The sequence below is a fragment of the Chrysemys picta genome, chromosome 1 (genome assembly GCF_011386835.1).
Source record: "Chrysemys picta bellii isolate R12L10 chromosome 1, ASM1138683v2, whole genome shotgun sequence".
In the NCBI taxonomy this organism is placed as follows: Eukaryota; Metazoa; Chordata; order Testudines; family Emydidae; genus Chrysemys; species Chrysemys picta.
The window spans coordinates 96,129,652-96,152,284 of NC_088791.1; the positions used below are offsets into that span (position 1 = coordinate 96,129,652).

A 22,633-nucleotide genomic window follows, 5' to 3' on the forward strand; every position below is an offset into this window, starting at 1 on the left:
CTGGAAGTTCTAGTAAAAAAGTTATTGGGCTAAATATATGGGTAACAGGGTGAAACAGAATGGCCTGTAATACAAAGGTCAGACTAGATCTAATAATCCCTTCTGCTCTTAACCTCTGTGAACTTGGATTAATTCAGAGCATCTGAAAATCTCAGCACATCACGCTCAGACTTGGTTAGCAGCTAAATTTTTGAAGATTCAGTCTGCACAGAGCATACTGCATCCCCATAGCTCCCATGTGAAACCAGACTTCACAGAAGCAGTAATGGTGTCCCCTCAGTAACTGAGCATCTTCCATTCCTGGTCTAGGACTCTCCCTGCAATTGCTACTCCTGGCTAGTAGGAGCCACCATAGCACTAGGCTCCAACTGAGCATGGAAACTCTGTCCTGTGCTGTGTCTCCCCCTACTGATGCCCAGCCAGCATGGAGGAGGAAGCTACCTGAATTAGGAACAGGGGAGGGGAAAGTGATTAAATACTGGGGTAGTGGAGGGGGGGGAAAGAATAGGAGCTGGGGGGAGAGGGGGCAAGATGGGTACAGATAGGAATGGGGGTGGGGGGAGGATAATAGTAGGAAGTGGATATGGGGATAGGAATGGTAGGAACCATGTAAGGGGAGAATAGGACTGGTAGGGATGCAGGGGGAACCTTGAACAGGAGCCAGGGAAGGAAGGTGGAAACTGGGGGTGGGGGAGAGGAAAGGGAAGAGGCTGGAACATAAGGGTGTTTGTGAAGATAAATTCACTGTTTTTAAAAATCTAAGATGTTATGATAGCACCTAAACACTAATAGTTGTGTATTCAATGCAGGGTTTGGATGGTGTGCAGTAAATAACATTTCAATATGTGGCCGCATGTATTAAATAGTTACCCATTCAGTGAGCACCATTCATTCTGCACTGAATGAGGGTGCGTGTGTGGGGGGGTGGATGGTATTTGTTAATGTAATTGAATACTCACAGTGCATATACGCAAGGGATCCAAATTTGGGTTTATGGTCAACCTTAATTCTGGTACTTCCTGTATTTGACCTTGCAACCTTAATGTTCTTTTAATGTGGTGGGTTTTTATGTGTAGTAGTACAGTGCCTCAGTCCTGAACTTGCCACATAAGAAATGGCTAAAGCAAAAATCTTGAGCCACTTCTTTTTTCACTCTAGCATCTCCACTAAAGCTGTAGTCAATGCTTAGGCCTCCCTTGCTTTAAAGGATAGGTCAACGTCCGCAATAGCCTTGTGGCAGGGTTTGAGTTGCATGGAGTATTCTGCATTTAGTAGCAAATAGTTCAGGAGACACAGGAACAAATCAGGAGGTGTGTGGGGGGGTTCTATTCACACCCTGGAAAAAGCAAAATAACAATTACCTTGTTTTGTGCTGAACTACAGATACATCTGGACAGGTAAAACTAAAATGATGATGGTGCTCTCTTTAGGACTTGGGGGGAGAGGAGGAACTATACCAAGGTTTAGAGATGACTGGTCATACTTCTGAAGACACTTGCATGAGGGCGCTTAGCGGCTTCTGCTCTCCATGTTTTGGGGAGTGCCAGAATACCCTCTGAACTTAATAGCTTTTGTGGTTTAGGCAGAAGTGAGTTTTGGCCTGTCTGATCCTGTTTCTTTTATTTCAGATCGAGAGGATCAGTCCATTCTGTGCACGTGAGTATTTACATTCTTCAGCTTGTCTTGTTGTCAGCTCTTGTTAAAATCCTGCTGGAGGGCTTAATTGGGGGTTTACTGGAGTCAGTATGTCACATGATACTGTAGAGGCTAGGGAACATTTGCCTGTTTAAATCGTACTATTAGCATCCCTTCCCTGCCCACATCTCCCCTCTTTCTGCACAAGGATTGTCTCTGGCATGAAGGAGCAGGAAATAGGTGCTCTTAAGGTGACTCCCTAGTGGAGATGTTACTTTATTGATGCTTGGAAAGGACTTTGGAAGAACTGGGGTAGCAGTGGTGTATATACAGTCAACAATGCAACTAGGAAGGCAATAGCCATGTGCTCTCATTCATGCTATCTAGGTTGAGGTTGTAGGGAATAATGTGCCTACTCAACATTGCAGTTTCCTCTTTCGAGCCTAAAAGTAAGATTGATCCCCCAAACCCTGTTAAGTTCTGGTTCTGAAGGAGTTAACTACAGATCTTTTGCTTAGGGGAATTCCTTTTAAGGAATTCACTTAATTGCCTTTGTGTCTCCTCTCCCCCCCTCCCCCCCCCACCATATTATTCCTCAACCACTTGCATGTGAAGGCTGCCAAGTGACTGGAAAGCAAAATCCCCCCCCCCCCCCCCCACGAGAAACTGGCTGAGCAATAGGACTAGAGCACGGTACTGATTGCTCTACTGTTCACTTAATGTGTTCAGGTTCTCTGATAGGGCAAGTATCTCAAAGCAATGTTTAATAGCAAGAATGCAACTAAAAGCACTGTGGTCAGCTGAAAAGCATATTGGGTTTAAAAATGTGAATGCATTTCCCCAGTCTTGTTCTTGAATGAATCCCAGACTCTGTCTTTGCAGAGGTGAATCGGGAGCTGGTAAGACAGAGAACACCAAGAAGGTCATTCAATATTTGGCTCATGTTGCTTCCTCGCACAAGAGTAAAAAAGACCAGGTAAGTGCCTGTGTTCACTACAAGGATGCTGCACTGTCATGCTGAGCACCTACAAGCTATGGTACACTAGGAGATACCTTGGTTAATAGTGGCTGAATAAAACACTACGTACCAACTTGGGCATAGGGGAGTCAGGAGACAATGAACTATGGAGCCATGACAATTTTTCTGTATAACTTTAAACACCCCACAAGTCAGGGGCCACTATTCTTCCCCATAATTCCATTGACTTCAGTGGAGATGCAGCAGTTTTTCAGAGTGTCTTGATTTCATAGGTGGGTGTTTTTAGGGGCACAGCTTACAAACCATCGCATATTGGTCTTCTGACTAGTTCATATAATGATTTGTGACCAATCCAAGCAACTTAAGTGACCCTGGGGATGTGGTCTCCTTTATTCTACTCCCCTGTATCTTGGGGCTGGTTGTGAAGTCTGTTCTATAAGCACAGTCTCCAATTTGGAGAGGTTCATAGATATGAGCTGAAGACTTGACTGAAACTATAACAGAACTTTTAAATGGGTGAAAAGTATCTAAATACATTAGAACAAGGGTCTTTGCAGTTGTCTCACTAATATTTTTTTCCCCTCCCTTTCCCCTTGATGGATTATGACCGAACTCATCAGTTGTATCCTCTTAGGTGAGCTGCACGTTTACTGCACGTTCTGCACCAGGAATGCATTTTGTCCCTTTGTGTGACTTGAGCACCTTTTCACTTCACAACAGTGTCACTTTCTGCAGCTAGAACAGTCCCATAGACAACTCACAGTTCTGTTTTTGTCGTGCACAATAATCTTTTGTGAGATGCTGTCAATTAGAGATTGCAGATATGTCAAGTTCACTCATCTAGTCTGTACTCAAGGTCTCTCTTGTAGAACTTCCCAAGTACACTCTTGAGAAACTGTTCCTGTATAGTGAACTAACCAAGGGGAGTTGAACTGAACCTGGCTTTCCTAGAACTGCATATAGAGCCTCCGGTGTGCATGGTGTTCCTAACCAGATGGAGTTGACTGTCTAGCCTTCCACCACAGCAAGTTAGCTGTGAGTGCAGTTGCTGGGAAAGGTCAGGAAGCTGCTGCCCTGAGTGTACTGGATGTTCCAACACAATGAGCTTGTTAGCCAGAGTTGCACACATGGGAAATGCAGTTAACTTCTGAGCTTTATAACGAAACCCAGATGCCAAGCACATCTTCAATATCTCTAGGTAAAAACCTCCTCTTAGTAACTTAATAGCCATGGTGTGTGTGTGTGTGGGGGGGGGGGGGTATACGAAAAGGATATGCTCTGCATGCAGATGTGTATGTATGTGTAAGCACACCTTTCTAATGAGTGGTTTCTGGAATCAAAACAAAAACCTAGCCTTCCATGTGCCAGACGCTGAGATCTACAAAACCTTGTGCCATGAGCTGTCAGTAGCTGTATTTAGAAACAATTTTGTTTATATTTTTTCTTGGCATATGTGTGTTTGGGGGTGGGGGGAGGATCATGGGATTGGGAGTTAAGCATTCTTCTGCTGCTTATTCTCAAGTGAAACTTCAGTCATCTAAGCAGACCAAGAATCTGGTTACGGTATAAACCAGCCTTTCGCTGGGCTTATCACATGACTTCTCTGAGTTCAAGCTCCATTTGGAAGGTTCTCTTAAGGAATCCTGCAGCTCACTTTGTAACTATGATGGCTCCACATTGGTTACCATGGTAACAATGAGGATTAGAACTATTCAGGATCCTTAATGTTAGATGGTAATGAGCCATCTCTGCAGCCCTGCTGACCTTCACACTCCCTAGGCCTGACTCCAGATTCCAACTCAGGTTGTCTACAGATTAGTATAGTAACTTTGAGACATCTGTTCACCTATCACAGGGCTGGGCAAACTTTTTGGCCTGAGGGCCACATCTGGGTATGGAAATTATATGGGAGGCCATGAATGCTCATGAAACTGGGATTGGGGTGCAGGAGGGGGTGAGGGCTTTGGCTGGGGGGGGTGTGGCCTTGGGGCGGGGGGGGGGCAGAAATGCAGAGTTCAGGGTGTGGGAGGAGGCTCCAGGCTGATGCAGGGGGTTGGGGTGAGGGCTCTGGCTGGGGGTGCAGGCTTTGGGGTGGAGCTGGGGATGAGGGGCTTGGCGTGCAGGAGGGTGCTTCAGGCTGGGGTTGAGGGGTTCGGAGGGTGGGAGGGGGATTAGGGCTGGGGCAGGGGGTTGGGGCGCAGGATGGGCTCAGGGATGCAGACTCTGGGCAGTGCTTACCTGAAGCAATGGCATGTGCCTCCTCCGGCTCCTGTGTGGCCAGGCGCCTCTGTGCGCTGCCCCGTCTGCTGAGGCCACCCCATCTTCTGGGGCTGCCCCTGCAGGTCCCAGTGGCCACAGTTCCCAGCCAATGGGAGCTGCAGGGGCGGCGCTTGGATCAGGGGAAGTGCATGGAGCCCCCTGGCTGCCCCTAAACGTAAGAGCCGGGGGGGGGTTGTTTGTGCTGCTGCTTCCGGGAGCCGCGCAGTGCAGCGGCACGCGTGTGCCGAGTGGCCCCTCACCCCGCTTCCCGGCTGGTGCGCCGGAGCAGGGCAAGCCCCAGACTCCACTCCCCAGTGGGAGCTCGAGGGTTGGATTAAATTGACTGGTGGGCCAGATGTGGCCCGCGGGCCGTAGTTTGCCCACCCCTGACCTATCACTACCCAAGGGAACAAGTCTGCAAACTCTGCTTGTGCTAACCCCCAAGGCCACTAGGTTAGGCCCCGCTCCTGGCACCTGGCAGATTGAGGATGGAGCATGACTCATGGTCTCCTGCATTGGCAGTGCAGTACAGTAATGGTGTTACATTTGGTAGCCTAGAGCCTTTTGCATTTCTGATATCTTTTGGTCAAGAGATTAAATTTACAACTCAAGTCTCTGCTTTCCTACTTTTTCAAACAAAAACTGGTTTTCTAAAGTCCTTCTCTCAGCTGCAGTGGGGGGGGGGATGACACACCTTCCACTGATTTCTGTTGACTTGCAAGAATTCTAAAGCAATGATGAATGTTTTAGGTGATTTTTTTTCCCCAAAAAAATAATTCACTGCATTTATGGTGGTAAGTACTACTAGGCAAGGTGAGGCTGCATTTAGGGCATACAGCATTCCATTAAAATCTCTGTTTTCACTTAATCAAATTGTGTATTGGGGAATGGGGCAGGTGAGTTGTGGTTGAAGCTTTCCATGTTTGCTGTCTACCTCACTTCACCTGTCTCGAATCATAGGAGAGTAGAGTACTATTTTCAAAACTAAAATTATAACTTTTTGCACTCAGAAATGCAAATGCCATGTTGTAACTCTGGCAGTTTTTATTGTGAGTGATGTGGTGCCTGGTGCTGTTTTCTTAAAGCTCCAGCTGTTGGAATGATGTTTCTTGAAAATCTTCTTTTTAAAGGAAGTTTGTAGCTCTCATGGTTGTAGAGAAAAGCTTGCAATCGTGAACCATAAAGGCTCAAAAACCAGAAAGAAAATAAAAAGAAACCAAAACTTGTTTTTTAAATTGAATGATTTTTAAGTTAATCTCCTGATCTTTGGGGGCTTGCCTCATGATTTTTATTTTTAAACATGGGACTGGCAAGGTTGCTATTTTTGGCATATGGCTCCTCCTTTGGAAAGAATCTCTTAGACATTGGGAGTATATGAGGAGGAATTCTGAGTTTTCAGTGGGCATCAAAGACATTGGTAACTTAAACTGATATGAAATCATGGAGAGAGGGGGTGCTAAGGGCCCAGCTGCACATTCCCTCTGTGGGCTAGCAGACCTAGAAGCTGGTACTGCAACAGTTTGCATGGGAGGGAGGGAGATGTTGTATCCATCTCAAATGCATACAGAATCTTTTTTAAAATTGTTTAAAAATCAGCTCAGGACCTGCAACTACAGGTACAGAAAGGTTGGCAATTTACAGGATCTCAGCAGTTCCTGCTGAATTCTGCGAATTGTAAGGTTCATTGCTTAAAAAAAGTTTTTCCTGTTGGAAAGATGGTCCTCAGTATGCTGCTGCTTCTACCTTGCTAATGAGCCATGCAAAAACAGTCTTCAGTCAAACAATGGCTGCAGAGGTGTGAATGCTGCTTCCTCCTATGAGGTATGACCTGAAACCCTACATGGGCTACTTAAATATCAACATCAAAAGCACACTTTTTTTTTCTGCTTAAAACTAACACTAAGGCAATGTTCAAGTTACATGTTTATACATCAGTGTGGAAAGGAGATAATGCTTTCATGGCAACATTAACCTTTTAATCAGATGCAGCATTATAGTAGCATACTTGAGAATTTGCTTCTGCAAAGGATTTGGTATTCCTGCTGCATTGCAACACTCTACCAAGCTGGTTCCCCTGATTGGTCTCTGATTTGATTAACTTTAGCCTTTCCCTCTTCCTCTCACCCCATGCCCCCCTCCCGTTCCAGCCCCTACTTACCATTGTGATCTGCTTACAGGCAGCTGACATGCTACATGCCTACTACTACTGTGGATCTCCTTATCCCTTAGATCCCACTATCCTAGCCCTCCCCTTCTCCTTGCTTCTGACTCCACCAACTTCTATGTGTCACTAATTGCACCCTTCATTCCTGAGGTTAAAAAACATGAAAGAATTAACTTGCCCACAATGCACACATTGCTGTGAGACTCAGCTGTGACTTTCCAGTTCTTGTGTAGCTAAATTTGGCCTTGCCGGTTTGATTTTTTTTTTTAAGCTGAATAATTAAATCTATTTAATGCCAAAGTCTAACTGCTGTTTTCTTCTAAATAGTCTTTTGATCTTTTCCCTTGGTCCTGCAGTGAAGTTGTAATGTTGAATTTGTGACATCACTCATTTCCATAGTAACAGATTGCAGTCACAAACAGGATTAGGACTTCACTGCAGGATCTCTCAGACAGGATGGAAACTGTTGGAGAGTAGGCGTGGGTGTTGCAGCTCACACGTGTTTCAGAATAACAGGAGAAATGCAAAATTACTGACAGACTTTTTATAGCAAGTTTTGAGGTTTTCTTCTTAGCACAGGCAAGTGTGACCTTATGGGATAGATGGCTGCTGTCCCAGCCTATTCCTTCCTGTAACTAAACATCTTATACGCACTTGTGACAAAGTGAATAAAAACTTAGTTGTGGCTGTCTCTTCTGTGTGTAACTCTGCAGACTAATAGAAATGGTTGACTCTGTACTTTAGGCTTGTAAAGGAGAGTTGTGACCTGAACACAGCACTAAAGAGTAGAAATGCCAGGGTTCTAATTCCAGGTCTTAACCTTGGGAAAGTCACTTCATATCTCTGCCTCATTTTTACCATCACTAATGGGACTAATATTTTATCCACCTCTAGAGGCAACGTGAGGATTGACTAATGTTTATACATGCACTTTGAGAATGAAAGGAGCTGTAAAAGTATTTTGTCATGTAAACACACCCTCTGCAATCTGACTTCTGGGATCAGCATTCATGGGCAAAAATGTTGGGCTCTATTCCCATGCATCAGGAAGTCCTGAAGGCTTACTCTCCACTACTAAAAAGAGAAACCTTAACCCAGTTGTCAATTTCAGTATGTGGGATGGCATATGGCTAATTTTGAAATACATGGGACTCCCTACTTCCAGCACAGAGAAGGGACAGTCAGTTCAAGTAACCACCTACAGACTTCTGGAAAACATGTATATGCTCCAGAGATTGAGCACTTAGTAGCGACAGCAATTTTGGCTGGTCTCTCCACCCCAGAACTGTTACCTATGGGGAGGAGGAGGAGTGTGTGGAAGTGGAAGACAGCAGATAAAACAGTTTGACTCAAATACCAGTAGTTGCCTTTTGTTGCATCCTCACAGAGGAGGCTTTTGATGGTCTGTTTAGAGATGAGAGCCCCAGTGCAAGCAAAGATTATTGTCCCCAAACCTCACAAACTGATTTGTATTCTGATCATCTATTACTGGTGAGGTCATCCTGTGCAGAATCCAGGGCTCCCTCCCAACTGAAAGCCAGGTTTGTTTTATTTTTCCGCCTGGTAGGCAGGATGCTGCTGGGTTGTGGATGTGATCTGGGGGAAGAACATTCCTTTCTCATTGCCCCCAGAAAGCCTGTGGGATGTGCCTTAGGCAAGAAGCTTACAGGACTACCTACTGGTAACTGAAATCCCGCACCAGAAGAGGGGAGTATTGCACTGATGCTGGCTGGTTGGGGAGGAGAAAATATTTCTTCATACTGAAATGAACTCAGTCTTGCCAAAAGAAGAATCAGTGGTACCCTAAAATGTTTAGGGGAATATTGCCAAAGATCTAATGTGGCTTCTCTACATAGATGCTAAGGTGATGTGAGATGAAACCTGGATCCTCTAGGTTAAGGTGTTAAAAGCTGCTGTCTTCATCCACTTTTGGTTTTCTGTCTAGGGAGAGCTTGAGAGGCAGTTGCTTCAGGCTAACCCTATCCTGGAGGCTTTTGGAAATGCTAAGACAGTGAAGAATGACAACTCCTCGAGATTTGTGAGTATTGTTGTCCTGCATGAGTTCTGGTGTCTCCAGTGTTCCAGAGGGAGAAGCCACTAGTTGAATGAGTTGTGGGAGTCTTGCTTTACTTTTGTGCCTGATATGCAGTCCTGGGATGTTCTTTTCTTTTCTGTAACTTGCTTCCCTTGAGTGAAACTGGGACACAGTTTTCACTTGTCAGTGAATTATCCACAAAGTACTGATGGGATTGAGTACCTGGAATGCAAGAGGTTGAACCTTTGCCAGGACTCCCTGTGCCATTGTTTGTCTATCAAATTCATTTTTCTCCCAAGGAGAGATTAGTGACCCATATTGCATTAATTCTGGAGGGCAGTAGGGGGAATGGGAAGCTACACTAAGGGATGGGGAAGCTACACTTGAAACCAAATTGAAGTGTAAATGGTTGAAGAGGGGCTGAGCTGTCATGGTGGTCAATCTAGAATGCTGTCTCTACTTATGGCACCTAGAACTGAGGTGGAGGTGATCCACTTCAGAGTGAAACTTAAGATGTTTCCTGATGCCTAGGCAATCTGAAACCATGTAATTTGATGGCCCCTTTTCTCTCATAGGAGTAATTTATGGTGTCAAGGATGTTAAACTGTTCCATAATCAGTGAGTGTTGTGAGCTGGCTGGGCTTGTGGTCTGTTTAAAACTTGTCTTAGCTGGTAATTGTTATTTGGAGATGAAAGGCCTATACTGGGTCCTCTACCATTTTGCTCTAGCTGTGATAGCATAAGATAACAGTAATATTTCTGCTAATCTCTTTCTCAGGGCAAGTTCATCAGAATCAACTTTGATGTCAATGGCTACATTGTGGGAGCCAATATTGAGACTTGTATCCTTTGCACGGAGCCACTTAATAGAAATAATTTACAGGGTGTGGGGAATGGGAACATGCATATCTAACTATCTACCTATATACAGCCAATTAGTGTCTGCCACCTCAACAGCAATGAAGTCAGAGGGATCCCTAAACTTCTGTCAACACCTGCCCTCTTAGGCTAGAGAGATCCCTGTTAAAATCACTAATTTCGTCTGCAAGTGAAAAAAGGAATCTTATTTAAATGGTATAGCATTTCAGAACCTATGTTGGGGTTCTAGCAAGAATCCCTTCTGGATGAAATAATTCTAATGTTATGGGATAGAAGTGGCATTTTAAGCTGTGACATGCTGAGTAGACTTTGGATTCCATGACCCTTTCATGTTTTAACCAGGGGAAATGAGGAATGTGGCAAATGTCTTTCCTCCCTTTTTATTCACAACTCAGTCTTGCATCCTGGTCCTACCCTTGGAATGAGGATTAACTCAGGAGTCCAGAAGTGCATCTTAAACTTAATCAGCCACTGAGGTTGTTGAAGGGTGGGTTGCTGTCAGCCTATGGCGCTACCCAAAGCTTTGACAGGGCAATGCAGAGCACTAAGCTGCCTGTCACGCCAACCAACTCGAAGGGCACTGACACCAAATAGAACCTCTTTCCTCAGATGAGTGGAATGGGAAGTTACTTGTTAGTCTCTCTGCTGTTCCTTTACTCTGTAAAGATCTCTTGGAGAAATCACGTGCAATCCGTCAAGCCAAAGACGAGCGAACCTTCCATATCTTCTACTACCTGTTGTCTGGGGCAGGGGAGCACCTGAAGAGTGAGTATCTTGTGCTGTAACTAGGGTCCCTTTCCCCTAACTGCCAAATGGTTCCAAACGCTTGCAGTCTAGGCCCTATTATTTCCCCTCTTCCAAAGCCTGGAACTGCCTCCCACTGTTTGCTGACCAGGACCTCTCCTTTCAGCCATCTCCTTAACTTTTTTCCATTCCTGCATTGGTACCCCTGCCAATGATGTCTCCACACCCTTCCTTACGTGAACTATTGTCCCGTCCCATGTTTAGTCTTGTCTAATACAGTGCAAGTTCTTTAGGGCAGGAACGATCTTATTGTAAACTTGGCAATTAACAAAATACAGAATAACATTTGGCACCTATGCAGCACTCGGTGTGCCTGTGCTCTGTTAGGGTAACACCTCAAGATCTCAATCTAATCTTCCTGTTAAGCAATTTAAACTCATGCCGCCACTGTGGGAGAGGGCAGACAGACTGGAGAGGTGGGGGGCAGGGAGAAAACTCACTTCATAACCATCTGCACAGCATTAATGGCAGAACATACTGTTCCTAGAGCTGTGTGGTGACCTCCATAACTGATTTGAAACAAACAGGATACCTGAAACTGGACGCAGTTGCAGGGCAGTCCTGTTTCTAATGGAAGTAGGATCCAAGAACCACTGGGGCTGCTTTGGCAGTGTGCCGGGGCATGGGATGGAGGAAAGAAAAAATAGTCTGGGCAGAAGAGCATTCTGATCTGTAACTCAGAAATGCTGCTACAAGAAAAACATAAGACAACTGATCTAAACATAAACCCTGGTTCACCCAGCAAGACTGTTTTTACTTGCTGGGGACAGGAAAAGAACTAAGGGACAGATCTTCAAAGGTAATCAGGCACCTAACCTGCTTAGGTGCTTTTGAAAATCTCACTAAGCGCCTATATGCATCTTTAGGCTCCTGAATACCTCTGAAAACCTGAACCCTGGGTCTTTAGTGCAGAGGTCCCCAAAGTATGGGGTCTGCCCCCCCCCCCCCAGGCCAGCCCTGCCCCCACTCTGCTCCGGTCCTGCCTCTAGTCGCATCCCCAGCTCCCAGCCCTGCCCTTGGACCCATCCCCAACCCTGGCACAGCTCTGCTCCCAGCCCCGCGCTGGCCCTGGCCATTGGCCGTGGCTACATTCCTGGGCCGAGGCTGGGGGCAAGGCCCCCAGCTGCTGGCCCCCACCACAGCCAGGCTGCGGCTCTGCTTCCAGCCCCTTGACCCCTGGCCACAGCTCCCTTCCCGGCCCAAGACTCACCCCCAGCTGTGGCTCCAGCCTCAGCCCCCTTAGCCCTGTCTGTGGCCCTGTCCCCCCGAGCTGCAGCCCAGTGACAGGAGGGGCATGAACAGGGGTAAGGGGGGCATGACCTGCCAAAGTTTGGGGACTGCTGCTTTAGTAAAAGAGGCCAGAAAAACAAAAGCTGTCTTGTCTTTGTCTCTGCTGGGTATTCTTGACTTCTGTGCTGATGGTTTGGCGGGGTCGGGGGGAGATGGTTGGAAGTGTTTTTTAAAGAAGCTGGGACTGGCAAATGAAGTTGTTAAAATCAAGACTTCAGGTGGTTATAACTGACTTTCTTAGAAGCTTGTACAAAGGAGGTAATGCATTTTGGTAGATCTGGGAAAGCATACAACTGCCTAAAAGAGTGCTAGCTTTACCTATAATGAAGGCTACAATAATTCCTTGTCCTTTCCTCCCCTTTAAGCTGATCTGCTGTTGGAGCCTTACAACAAGTACAGATTCCTTTCAAATGGGCATGTTACGATCCCGGGTCAGCAAGACAAGGATATGTTTCAGGAGACCCTGGAGGCAATGAAAATCATGAGCATCCCAGATGATGAGCAGATAGGTATGGATCCTATGAAGGTCTTGGAAATGCATGGGAAAGGATTAAAAAGAATGGAACAGTCTGGACATATTCAAAACGCATGAGGGGAAGGCAGCCTCTAGTATACCAATTACACAAGTCAATTAGTGGTATCTGAGAAGCGAGCTGGCTGGTGGTGGTATGGGAGTGGCCCATCTCAAAATTCACCAGCATAGCTTCAGCTAATGCAGAATGCAGCAGGTCACTGTACACAAACTGCTATGTCCCAGGCTTGTTCCCAATCTGTTGGAGTGCTATACATAGTGCTTACCTGTAAAGTCCTCATTCGGTTCTCACGTGGGTGCCTTTCATGGTGTTATCTCTAGAATTTCCTCTACTCTGCAGACTGCCAGAGGCAAGACTTGGCCTTCTATGGGATGTACTGCAAGACATTTGTTCATTCTAGATTTCTCAACTTGGGCCCATAGGCATAGGGGTATCTACCCCACCAATGGTTGGAGTTGCTTAGTTGTGAGCAGTGGCACAAAGCAATGTACCTCTCTCCAGCTTACTGCACAGCTTGCTAACCAGAAAGTAATATTGTCCAACATCTAGATACCATAGCGATAGGCCTTTCTAAGGTACCGTTTCCTTCATCTACTTTCTAAGACTGGCCAAAACTCAGTTATTTTTGTCTTCTCTCTAGAGTATCAAACATCTCAATTTAGTATCCTTTGTTCATCTTCGACTAAGTCCTCCTCCAGTTCCTGAATCAGTCAAGGAGGCTAGAACCAATGTGTGGGTGAAAAGACATCTCTGAATTGAGGTCTAGTTAGGGATTTGGCAACCTAATGTGTGGCCAAAGAGACCTGATGTCCGCTTTTTAAATTATGCTGAAGGGCACATCTTCACTGGCAAATGGAAGTGGTTCCAATAGCTCATTTGCAGAGATGCATGGAATGCCATTTCCTCTCTGTTCCGGGTGTGAAATATGTTAAATGTTCTTTTAGGCTTATGAGAAACATACATATGGAAGCTGGTTGAACAGTACATTTATTTGGTTTGAATCCAAAGTCTAAACACTCTAACCATCTTTTTAGATGAGACAATATAAAAATAACAGGAGGACTTGTGGCACTTTAGAGACTAACAAATTTATTAGAGCATAAGCTTTCGTGGGCTACAGCCCACTTCTTCGGATGCCCAAGAAAGCTTATGCTCTAATAAATTTGTTAGTCTCTAAAGTGCCACAAGTACTCCTGTTCTTTTTGCGGATACAGACTAACACGGCTGCTACTCTGAAATATAAAAATAAGCTTTCTGTTTGAATGCCAGGTCTCCAGATCCAGTCATTGGGCTCTCAGATTTCATGTCATGTCAATGGATGCATGTGTGCTTCTTTCCTGCTGGTCCTGAAATACCTGTGGAGGCTTTGTTCACTGTGGACATGTGGGCCAGAGATCCTGTAAACTAGCTAGTGCTATAGTAGGTAGAGGGGGAGACCACTTGAAGAGAAAGTAGAGTGACCAGTTAGTGGTATAAATAGTTAGCTACTAACAGACTTGCTGTTCAGTGAGACTTGAGATAAAGATGGCATCAGATCAACACTTTTTTTTTCAATATTCAGTATTGAAAATTCTCCCTCTCTGTTCTAGCATCTGATGCTGATTCTTGAAAGGGCTAAGGGGGGTGCTTCAGTATGTTGTCTGCAGTGGTACAGGTGCTTCAGTGGATATCCTGATACCTGCAGTCTGCCACGCTACATATGTTCCAACAAATGGAGACTTTATAACACTTGTGCCAGGGAGGTGAAAGTGTGCTGGATGAAAAGAACAAAGATCTGCCCAACCTTAACTGGCTCACACCCTAATACTGGCGTGGCTTTGCCCTTTCAATGATTACTGTTACACAATGGAAATTTTCATCCTCTTAATCTGATGCCTGAGGTGAACAGGAAAAAAGTCAGTGCATGCTGCTCATACCTTCCTTACATGTATTGCTAATATGCAATTCTAATTCTTTCTAAATCTGACCTTCCTTTGCTCTATAAAAGGTCTGCTGAGAGTGATCTCGGGTGTTCTTCAGCTTGGCAACATAGTCTTCAAGAAAGAGCGCAACACAGACCAAGCCTCTATGCCAGACAATACAGGTAACCAATCCCACAAAAACAACCAATACTTCTTCCTACAAGAGCATGGGATAAGGGATCATATTTTATAAAGTTCTGTGCTTTCCAAAGGAGCCCAAGTTCTTTAACAAAACATAAATGTACAAATCATTTTATTCAGTGCTGAACTGCAGCCACCTTTGGGCAGGAATGTGGCAGTGTTCTTGTGGTGGTGGACAGGAAGTGAACATGGTAACTAGTTGAAACTGTTATACTATTAAAAGAAGAACAGGAGTACTTGTGGCACCTTAGAGACTAACAAATTTATTAGAGCATAAGCTTTCGTGGACTACAGCCCACTTCTTCGGATGCATATAGAATGGAACATATATTGAGGAGATATATATACACACATACAGAGAGCATGAATAGGTGGGAGTTGTCTTACCAACTCTGAGAGGCCAATTAATTAAGAGAAAAAAAAACTTTTGAAGTGATAATCAAGATAGCCCAGTACAGACAGTTTTTGAGAAGAAGTGTGAGAGTACTTACAAGGGGAGATAGATTCAATATTTGTAATGGCTCAGCCATTCCCAGTCCTTATTCAAACCGGAGTTGATTGTGTCTAGTTTGCATATCAATTCCAGCTCAGCAGTCTCTCGTTGGAGTCTGTTTTTGAAATTTTTCTGTTGTAATATAGCCACCCGCAGGTCTGTCACTGAATGACCAGACAGGTTAAAGTGTTCTCCCACTGGTTTTTGAGTATTTTGATTCCTGATGTCAGATTTGTGTCCATTAATTCTTTTGCGTAGAGACTGTCCGGTTTGGCCAATGTACATGGCAGAGGGGCATTGCTGGCACATGATGGCATATATCACATTGGTAGATGTGCAGGTGAACGAGCCCCTGATGGTATGGCTGATGTGATTTGTTAGTCTCTAAGGTGCCACAAATACTCCTGTTCTTCTTTTTGCGGATACAGACTAACACGGCTGCTACTCTGAAACCTGTTATACTATTGCCATGTGACCTGAGCGTGTTCAGCTGTGGTCAGACGTATGAGAACACCTATAAAACATATTCTCAGCCTAAATCATGTGCCTTGCTCAAAGGATTTAAGGAAATATCCCTTCAGTAGTCTGTTTCAGTTAAAATACTGTTTGATAAGGCTTGAGTGGGCAGATCCGTGGTGGGTAAATGATGCATTTACCTTAGCTAAAAGGATACAGACTAACACGGCTGTTACTCTGTTACCTTAGCTAAGTGTTCTCTAAATAGGTGTAAGTAGCACCCTGTTGGTGCATGCTTGGGAGACTTCTCTCCATTGCCCCATTTAAAAAGGGTACAAGTGGGTGCATTTTCTAGTGGTGTCCCACAGGGATCTGTTCTTGACTCTACAGTACTTAAAACTTTTGTCAATGACTTAGAAGAAAACACACAATCATCACTGATAGTTTTCATGTGACCCCAAAATTAAGGGAGTGGTAAATAATGCAGACATTTCACTGATAGAGCAATCTGGATTGGTAAAGCAAAGAATGCAGGCTGCACTTACAGGTGGGGGGGCTCTATCCTGGGAAACAGTGACTTTGAACAAGATTTGGGGTGCATGGTAAATCAGCTGAACACGAGTTCCCAGTGTGATGCCATGGCCAAAAGGGCTAATGCGATCCTAGGATGCATAAATGGGAATCTAGAGTAGGAGTAGGGAGGTTATTTTACCTCTGTATTTGCAACCACTACTGGAATACTGTACAATTCAAGGAGGATGTTGATAAATTGGGGAGGGTTCAGAGAAGAGCCAGGAGAATAATTAAAGGATTAGAAAACCTGCATTAGAGCAATAGATTCAAGGAGCTCAGTCTATTTAGCTTAACAAAGATAAGGTTAACGGGTGACTTGATTACTGTCTGTAAGTAACTACCTGGTGAACAAATATTTAATAATGGGTTCTTCAAACTAGCAAGAATGGTACAATATAATCCAATGGTTGAAGGTTGAAGCTAGACAAATTCAGACTTTAAATAAGGCATAATTTAATAGAGGTAATTAACCATTTGAACAATTTAGCAAGGGTTATGGTGATTCTCCATCACTGACCACTTTTAAATCAAAATGGGATGTGGTGTGTGTTTTTTGTTTTTTTTAAAAGAAAATTTTAAGAATTATTTTGGGAAGTTCTGTGGCCGATGTTACTCAGGACATTGGACTACATGATCATAATTCTGGACTTGGAATCGATGAATTGTAGTAAGAGGCCAGTAGATAGGAGGCTGCTGAGGACCATAAAAATGGCCTTTGGATTATACCTTCAACCATTATGTCACGATTTAGCAAATCCACTTCAAATGGTTTCCCTCCAGAGAGGAGAGAGGACAATCTCATACCAGATGTGAAACGTTCTTACACTGATTACAGTTATCTGAAGAGGCCATTCAGCCAGTGCAGATAGACTGATTAGCTGGGATTCCTTTTATATATTTCAGTTACTTGGATGCATCCTCAAAATGGGTGCAGATAGGGTTACCATACGTCCGATTTTTCCCGGACATGTCCGGCTTTTTGGTAATCAAACCCCCATCCGGGGGGAATTTCCAAAAAGCCGAACATGTCCAGGAAAAATACTCCCAGCTTCCGGCATCCCTGGCTTACCTTAAAGTGGGCTCCGGTGGCTGCTGTGCTCCCTGACTCCTCGGCTCTGTAAGAGCCGAGTGCTACTGGCTTCGGGCAGCCCCCATGCCTCCGGACCCTGCGCCCCCGGAGCCCGGGAGGGGAAATGCCTGGCCGGCAGCGCAGGGTCCGGAGGCATGGGGGCTGCCCGAAGCTGGTAGCGCTTGGGCAGCTCGGCTCTTACAGAGCCCAGGAGTCAGGGAAGGGAAGTGCCTGGCCGGGGGCGCAGCGGGTCTGGAGGTCTGGGGGCTGCCTGGCAAACTGTGAAGCCGGTAGCGCTTGGTCAGCCCTTTTCGTGTGGCTTGGAGGAGGAGGAGGGGGAATGCGGGGCGCTCAGGGGAGGGGGCGGGGACTTTGGGGAAGGGGTGGGGCTAGGGCAGTTAATTTGATGGTGCCACTAGGCCAGTGGTACTGTAATATCACCTAAAATTTACTCTTGTTTCCTGAAGCAATTTAACACACTCCAGTGTTTTTAGATCTCTTCTTTGATTGTCTCATTAACCTGTTCAGTTAAGAGCTATTCATTGCTGGTATTTGACTCTCTAAGGGATAGATTGTCAGGAATATCTTTCTCCTTTTGTCATTTCCCTGTGAAGCAAAAGGAGCATTAATCTTAAGGTGAACATCTCTTTGCTTCCTCTTCTCCTTTCTAGCTGCTCAGAAAGTATCCCACCTTTTGGGTATCAATGTGACCGACTTCACCAGGGGAATCCTAACCCCTCGTATCAAGGTGGGACGAGACTACGTCCAGAAAGCTCAGACTAAAGAGCAGGTATGTGTTCTGCAGAAGTAAGTGAGCCCTTGTAGTAACATAGCACTAAGATTAACATATGCACTAAAGACTTCCATAGCCTCAGATAATTGCAATGAGATATGTAAGCAATGGAGTGTGGAAACTGCTTTAGTATTTGCTCCAGTGATCTACTATATATATATAGAAGGTTGTGTGGTGGTGTAGAGTGAGAGAGCTCTTATTTCCCACGTATATTGACTGTGCGACCTGTGATAAGGAAATGTGAAAATGGCAGTTGGCTGTCTCTAGGGAGTGAATTCCCTTCAGGGCTCTCAGCGTCTTATCGAAAGCTGCCACATGCCAGTCAGCCTCTGGGGTAACTCCTTGGGGCCTGCCATGGCACTGTTCACCCTGCCCCAGTGGCAGTCGTCTCTCTGCATCACCTGGCAAGGCACCGGTAACCCATGTAGGTGATAGTCTCAAGTGCAACATAAACAAAAAGGGTCTTCTGCTCTCCTGGGCTCAGTTCTTTCCCATTCTCCTGCAGAGCTCTGATTCTCAGGGCTTGCTCCCTCTTCCAGGGCCAGTCATAGGAGCAAGCCAGCTTTCTTCCTGCAACTATCATCAGTCCCCCTCCAGGGTGTCTATCTGAGAGTTATCCTTTTCCAGAGCCTACTAAAGGAGTCAGCTACCCTTCTGCAGCTCCTCTGTCCCAGATGAGTTCTTTCAGGCCTTTATAGATGCACCCAGCTGGGAAGGAGCCAAGGGGTAACAATTAAATGGCGCTATCTGTTCCCTAGCCCAGTAAAGGGCCAGTCAGCTTGTAACATGGCATTTCCTACACATTAGGTGCAAAGATAGTGATGCTCATACTCCCCCTCAGTGTTGACAAATGCCCTGTGGCATCCCTGAGTGCAGAAATTTAGTTGTAAAATGGAGCAGACTATGCTAGGCCTTTATCTTGGCTATATGTGGCAACTGGCTGCCTCCTGCCAAAGGGCTCTCAGGCCTGCACTCTGTGTATTTTCACTTCTCAACTTGTCCTGTGATGAACTCTTCAGTGTGGTCTCTGTGTGCTATACAAATATCCTCTTTAGAAGTGGGGTGATGAGAAGGAAGGATACCAGTCAGAGTCTATAAATCATCCTTGACTGCCCCTCCAATTTCAATATACAACTCTCTGCCTCTGATGCAGGAACTTGACCTTCCAGGAAGTGAGGCATTGAGAAAACAAGCCCCAGACTCCACAAATACCTATGGTTCCCTTATGGAACCCTGAAAAGTCACCATGGTACAGCCATTGACCTTTATGAGAGGACTAGACAGAATTTCCCCTTTGGAGTACCTGGTATTGGCTCCTGCCAGAGGCAAGATGCTGGAATTGGGACTTCTTTGAATCTGATCCAGTATGACAAGTCCTCCATTCATTACTGAGTCCCTCCTTTTCATCTGGAAGAGTCTGCAAAATGACTGACGCATTCACTAAGCCAGTCAGGCCACTGACTCCAACCTGAATCTCCAATATGCCAGATTCCTGAGCTATTCAGTTTTGGATTACAATACAACTCTTGTTTTTGTTTCCTTCCTACTCAGGCTGACTTTGCCATCGAGGCACTGGCCAAAGCCACTTATGAACGTATGTTCCGTTGGCTGGTGATGCGCATCAACAAGGCCCTGGATAAGACCAAAAGACAGGGGGCATCCTTCATTGGAATCCTTGACATTGCCGGCTTTGAGATTTTTGAAGTAAGGAGGTATTCTATTCCTGCGTACAATGCAGCATGTTCCTGTGCCTTTGCTCCCTGGCAGAATATCACTGAGGTCTGGGGAGAAACAGATTAGCCCCTCTTTAAGACTGAACTGAACTTTCTTAGTGGGGAACCGCACTGCCCCACTAATTGGGCAGTTTCTAGGTGTTATTTCAAATTTGTTGCAAATATTTAAATTATCTGTAGTATGTTCTGAGGCTCTCCTCCTTTCTGGAGTGTGTATTGTGGATACTGCAGTAACCATCTGTATGGTTCTGTATCTCTAGATTTCCTCCCATAGATCAGAGTCCAAATGTTCGTTAGCTTTAGGCTGAAGTTGAATGACTTTTTTGGTGTCTCTCTCTTGCAATGTGGAATTTAAGGGCCACTGTCAACTTGAATGTTTTGAAATTGACTAAAAAGGTTTCAGAACACTAAAGGAGGATCTGTTGAAGTTTTTCCAAAAGATATGCTTTAGGAATTTTGGGAAGTTCTATTGTCTGTGTTAGACAGGAAGTCAGACTGGATGAATACAATGATGGAACAAGAATAACCAGTGGGACACAGTAATACCAGGATACAAAATATATCGGAAGGTTGTGCTTGTGGGGGAGTGGCACTGTATGTGAAAGAAAGTATAGAATCAAATGATGTAAAAATCGTAAATGAACCAAACTGTGAATCATAGAATATCGGGGTTGGAAGGGACCTCAGGAGGTCACCAAGTCCAACCCCCTGCTCAAAGCAGAACCAATCCCCTGACAGATTTTTGCCCCAGATCCGTAAATGGCCCTCTCAAGGATTGAACTCACAACCCTGGGTTTAGCAGGCCAATGCTCAAAGCACTGAGCTATCCCTCCCCTGAATCTCTATGGATAGTAATTCCATGCTTGACTAATAAGAATATAGCAATAGGGATCTACTATCAACCACCTGACCAGGGTGGTGATAGTGACTGAAATGCTCAGGGAGATTAGAGAGGCTATAAAAATAAAAAACTCAATAATGAGGGATTTCAACTATCCCCATGTTGGCTGCGTACATGGCACCTCAGGATGGGATACAGAGATCGTTTCTTGACACCTTAAATAACTGCTTCTTGGAGCAGCTAATGTTGGAACCCATAAGAGGAGATGCAGTTCTTGATTTAGTCCTAAGTAGAGCACAGGATCTGGTCCAAGAGGTGAATATAGCTGAATTCCTTGGTAATAGTGACCATAACATAATAAAATTTAACATCCTGATGTGGGAGGGAACACCAAAGCAGCTCATCATGGTAGCATTTAATTTCAGAAAGGGAACTACACAAAAATGAGGAAGTTAGTTAAACAGAAATTAAAAGGTACGGTGCCAAAAGTGAAATCCCTGCAAGCTGCATGGAAACTTTTTCAAGACACCAAAATAGAGGCTCAATTTAAATGTGTACCCCAAATTAAAAAAACATAGAGGACCAAAAAAGTGCCACTATGGCTAAACAACAAAGTAAAAAGCAGTTAAAGGCAAAAAAAATTCTTTAAAAAGTGGAAGTTAAATCCTATTGAGGAAAATAGAAAGGAGCATGAACTCTGGCAAGTGACATGTAAAAATATAATTAGGAAGGTCAAAAATGAATTCTAAGAACAGCTAGCCAAAGACTCAAAAAATAACAGCAAAAATGTAAGTACACCAGAAGCTGGAAGCCTGCTAAACAACCCGTGGGGGCCACTGGACAATTGAGATGCAAAAGGAGCACTCAAGGAAGAGAAGGCCATTTCGGAGAAACTAAATTAATTCTTAGGGAGATTCCCAAACCTGAGTTGTTCGTTTTTAGTTGACAGATCTGAGGAACTGTCCCAGATTGATGTGTTGTTAGAGATTTTGGAACAAATTGATAAATTAAACAGTAAATACAAGTCACCAGTATGAGATAGTATTCACCCAAGAGTTCTGAAGGAACTCAAATGTGAAATTGAAGAACTGTAGTATATAACCTATCCTTTAAATCAGCTTCTGAACCAGATGACTGGAGGATAGCTAATGAGACATGACTTTTTTAAAAAGGCTCCAGAGGTGCTCTTGACAATTACAGGTGGTAAGCTTATCTTCAGTACCAAGCAAATTGGTTGAAACTACAGTAAAAAACAGAATTCTGAGCCACATAGATGAACCCGATTTGTTGGGGAAGGGTCAACATGTTTTTTGTAAAGGGAATCATGCTTCACCAATCTACTAGAATTCTTTGAGAGGATCAACAAGCATGTGGACAAGGGTGATCCAGTGGATATAGTGTACTTAGGTTTTCAGAAAGCCTTTGACGAGGTCCCTGACCAAAGGCTCTTATTCAAAGTAAATTTCATGGGATAAGAGGGAAGGTCCTCTCATGGATCAGGAACTGGATAAAAGTTAGGAAACAAAGGGTAGGAATAAATGGTCAGTTTTCAGAATGGAGAGAGGTAAATAATGGTGTCCACCAGGGTTCAACATATTCATAAATGATCTGGAAAAAGGGGTAAACAATGAAGTGGCAAAATTTGCGGATGATACAAAACTCCTCAAGATAGTTAAGTCCAAAGCAGACTGAAGAGTTATAAAGGGATCTTACAAAGCTGGGTGACTGGGCAACAAAATGGCAGATAAAATTCAATGTTGATAAATGTAAAGTAATGCATATTGGAAAACACAATCCCCACTATACATATAATCTAAAATGATGTCTAAATTAGATATTACCACCCAAGAAAGAGATCTTGGAGTCACTGCGGGTAGTTCTCTGAAAACATCTGCTCAGTGTGCAGCGGCAGTCAAAAAAGCTAACAATGTTGGGAATCATTAGCAAAGGGATAGATAATAAGAGAAAAAATATATTGCCTCTATATAAATCCAT

At 44.5% G+C, this 22,633-nt stretch overlaps 1 protein-coding gene across 1 annotated transcript in view; it reads left to right on the forward strand.

Annotated features, from left to right (window-relative positions):
• MYH9 (myosin heavy chain 9) overlaps nucleotides 1-22,633 on the forward strand; it is a 90,653-nt gene that overhangs the window by 38,381 nt on the left and 29,639 nt on the right. Inside the window, exons 4-12 of the mRNA XM_008176767.4 lie at nucleotides 1,629-1,656; nucleotides 2,518-2,611; nucleotides 8,983-9,075; nucleotides 9,851-9,914; nucleotides 10,618-10,716; nucleotides 12,411-12,554; nucleotides 14,566-14,661; nucleotides 17,943-18,061; nucleotides 19,616-19,768. Of these exons, the coding sequence (XP_008174989.1) occupies nucleotides 1,629-1,656; nucleotides 2,518-2,611; nucleotides 8,983-9,075; nucleotides 9,851-9,914; nucleotides 10,618-10,716; nucleotides 12,411-12,554; nucleotides 14,566-14,661; nucleotides 17,943-18,061; nucleotides 19,616-19,768 (890 nt within the window). The remainder of the gene's footprint in view (nucleotides 1-1,628; nucleotides 1,657-2,517; nucleotides 2,612-8,982; nucleotides 9,076-9,850; nucleotides 9,915-10,617; nucleotides 10,717-12,410; nucleotides 12,555-14,565; nucleotides 14,662-17,942; nucleotides 18,062-19,615; nucleotides 19,769-22,633) is intronic.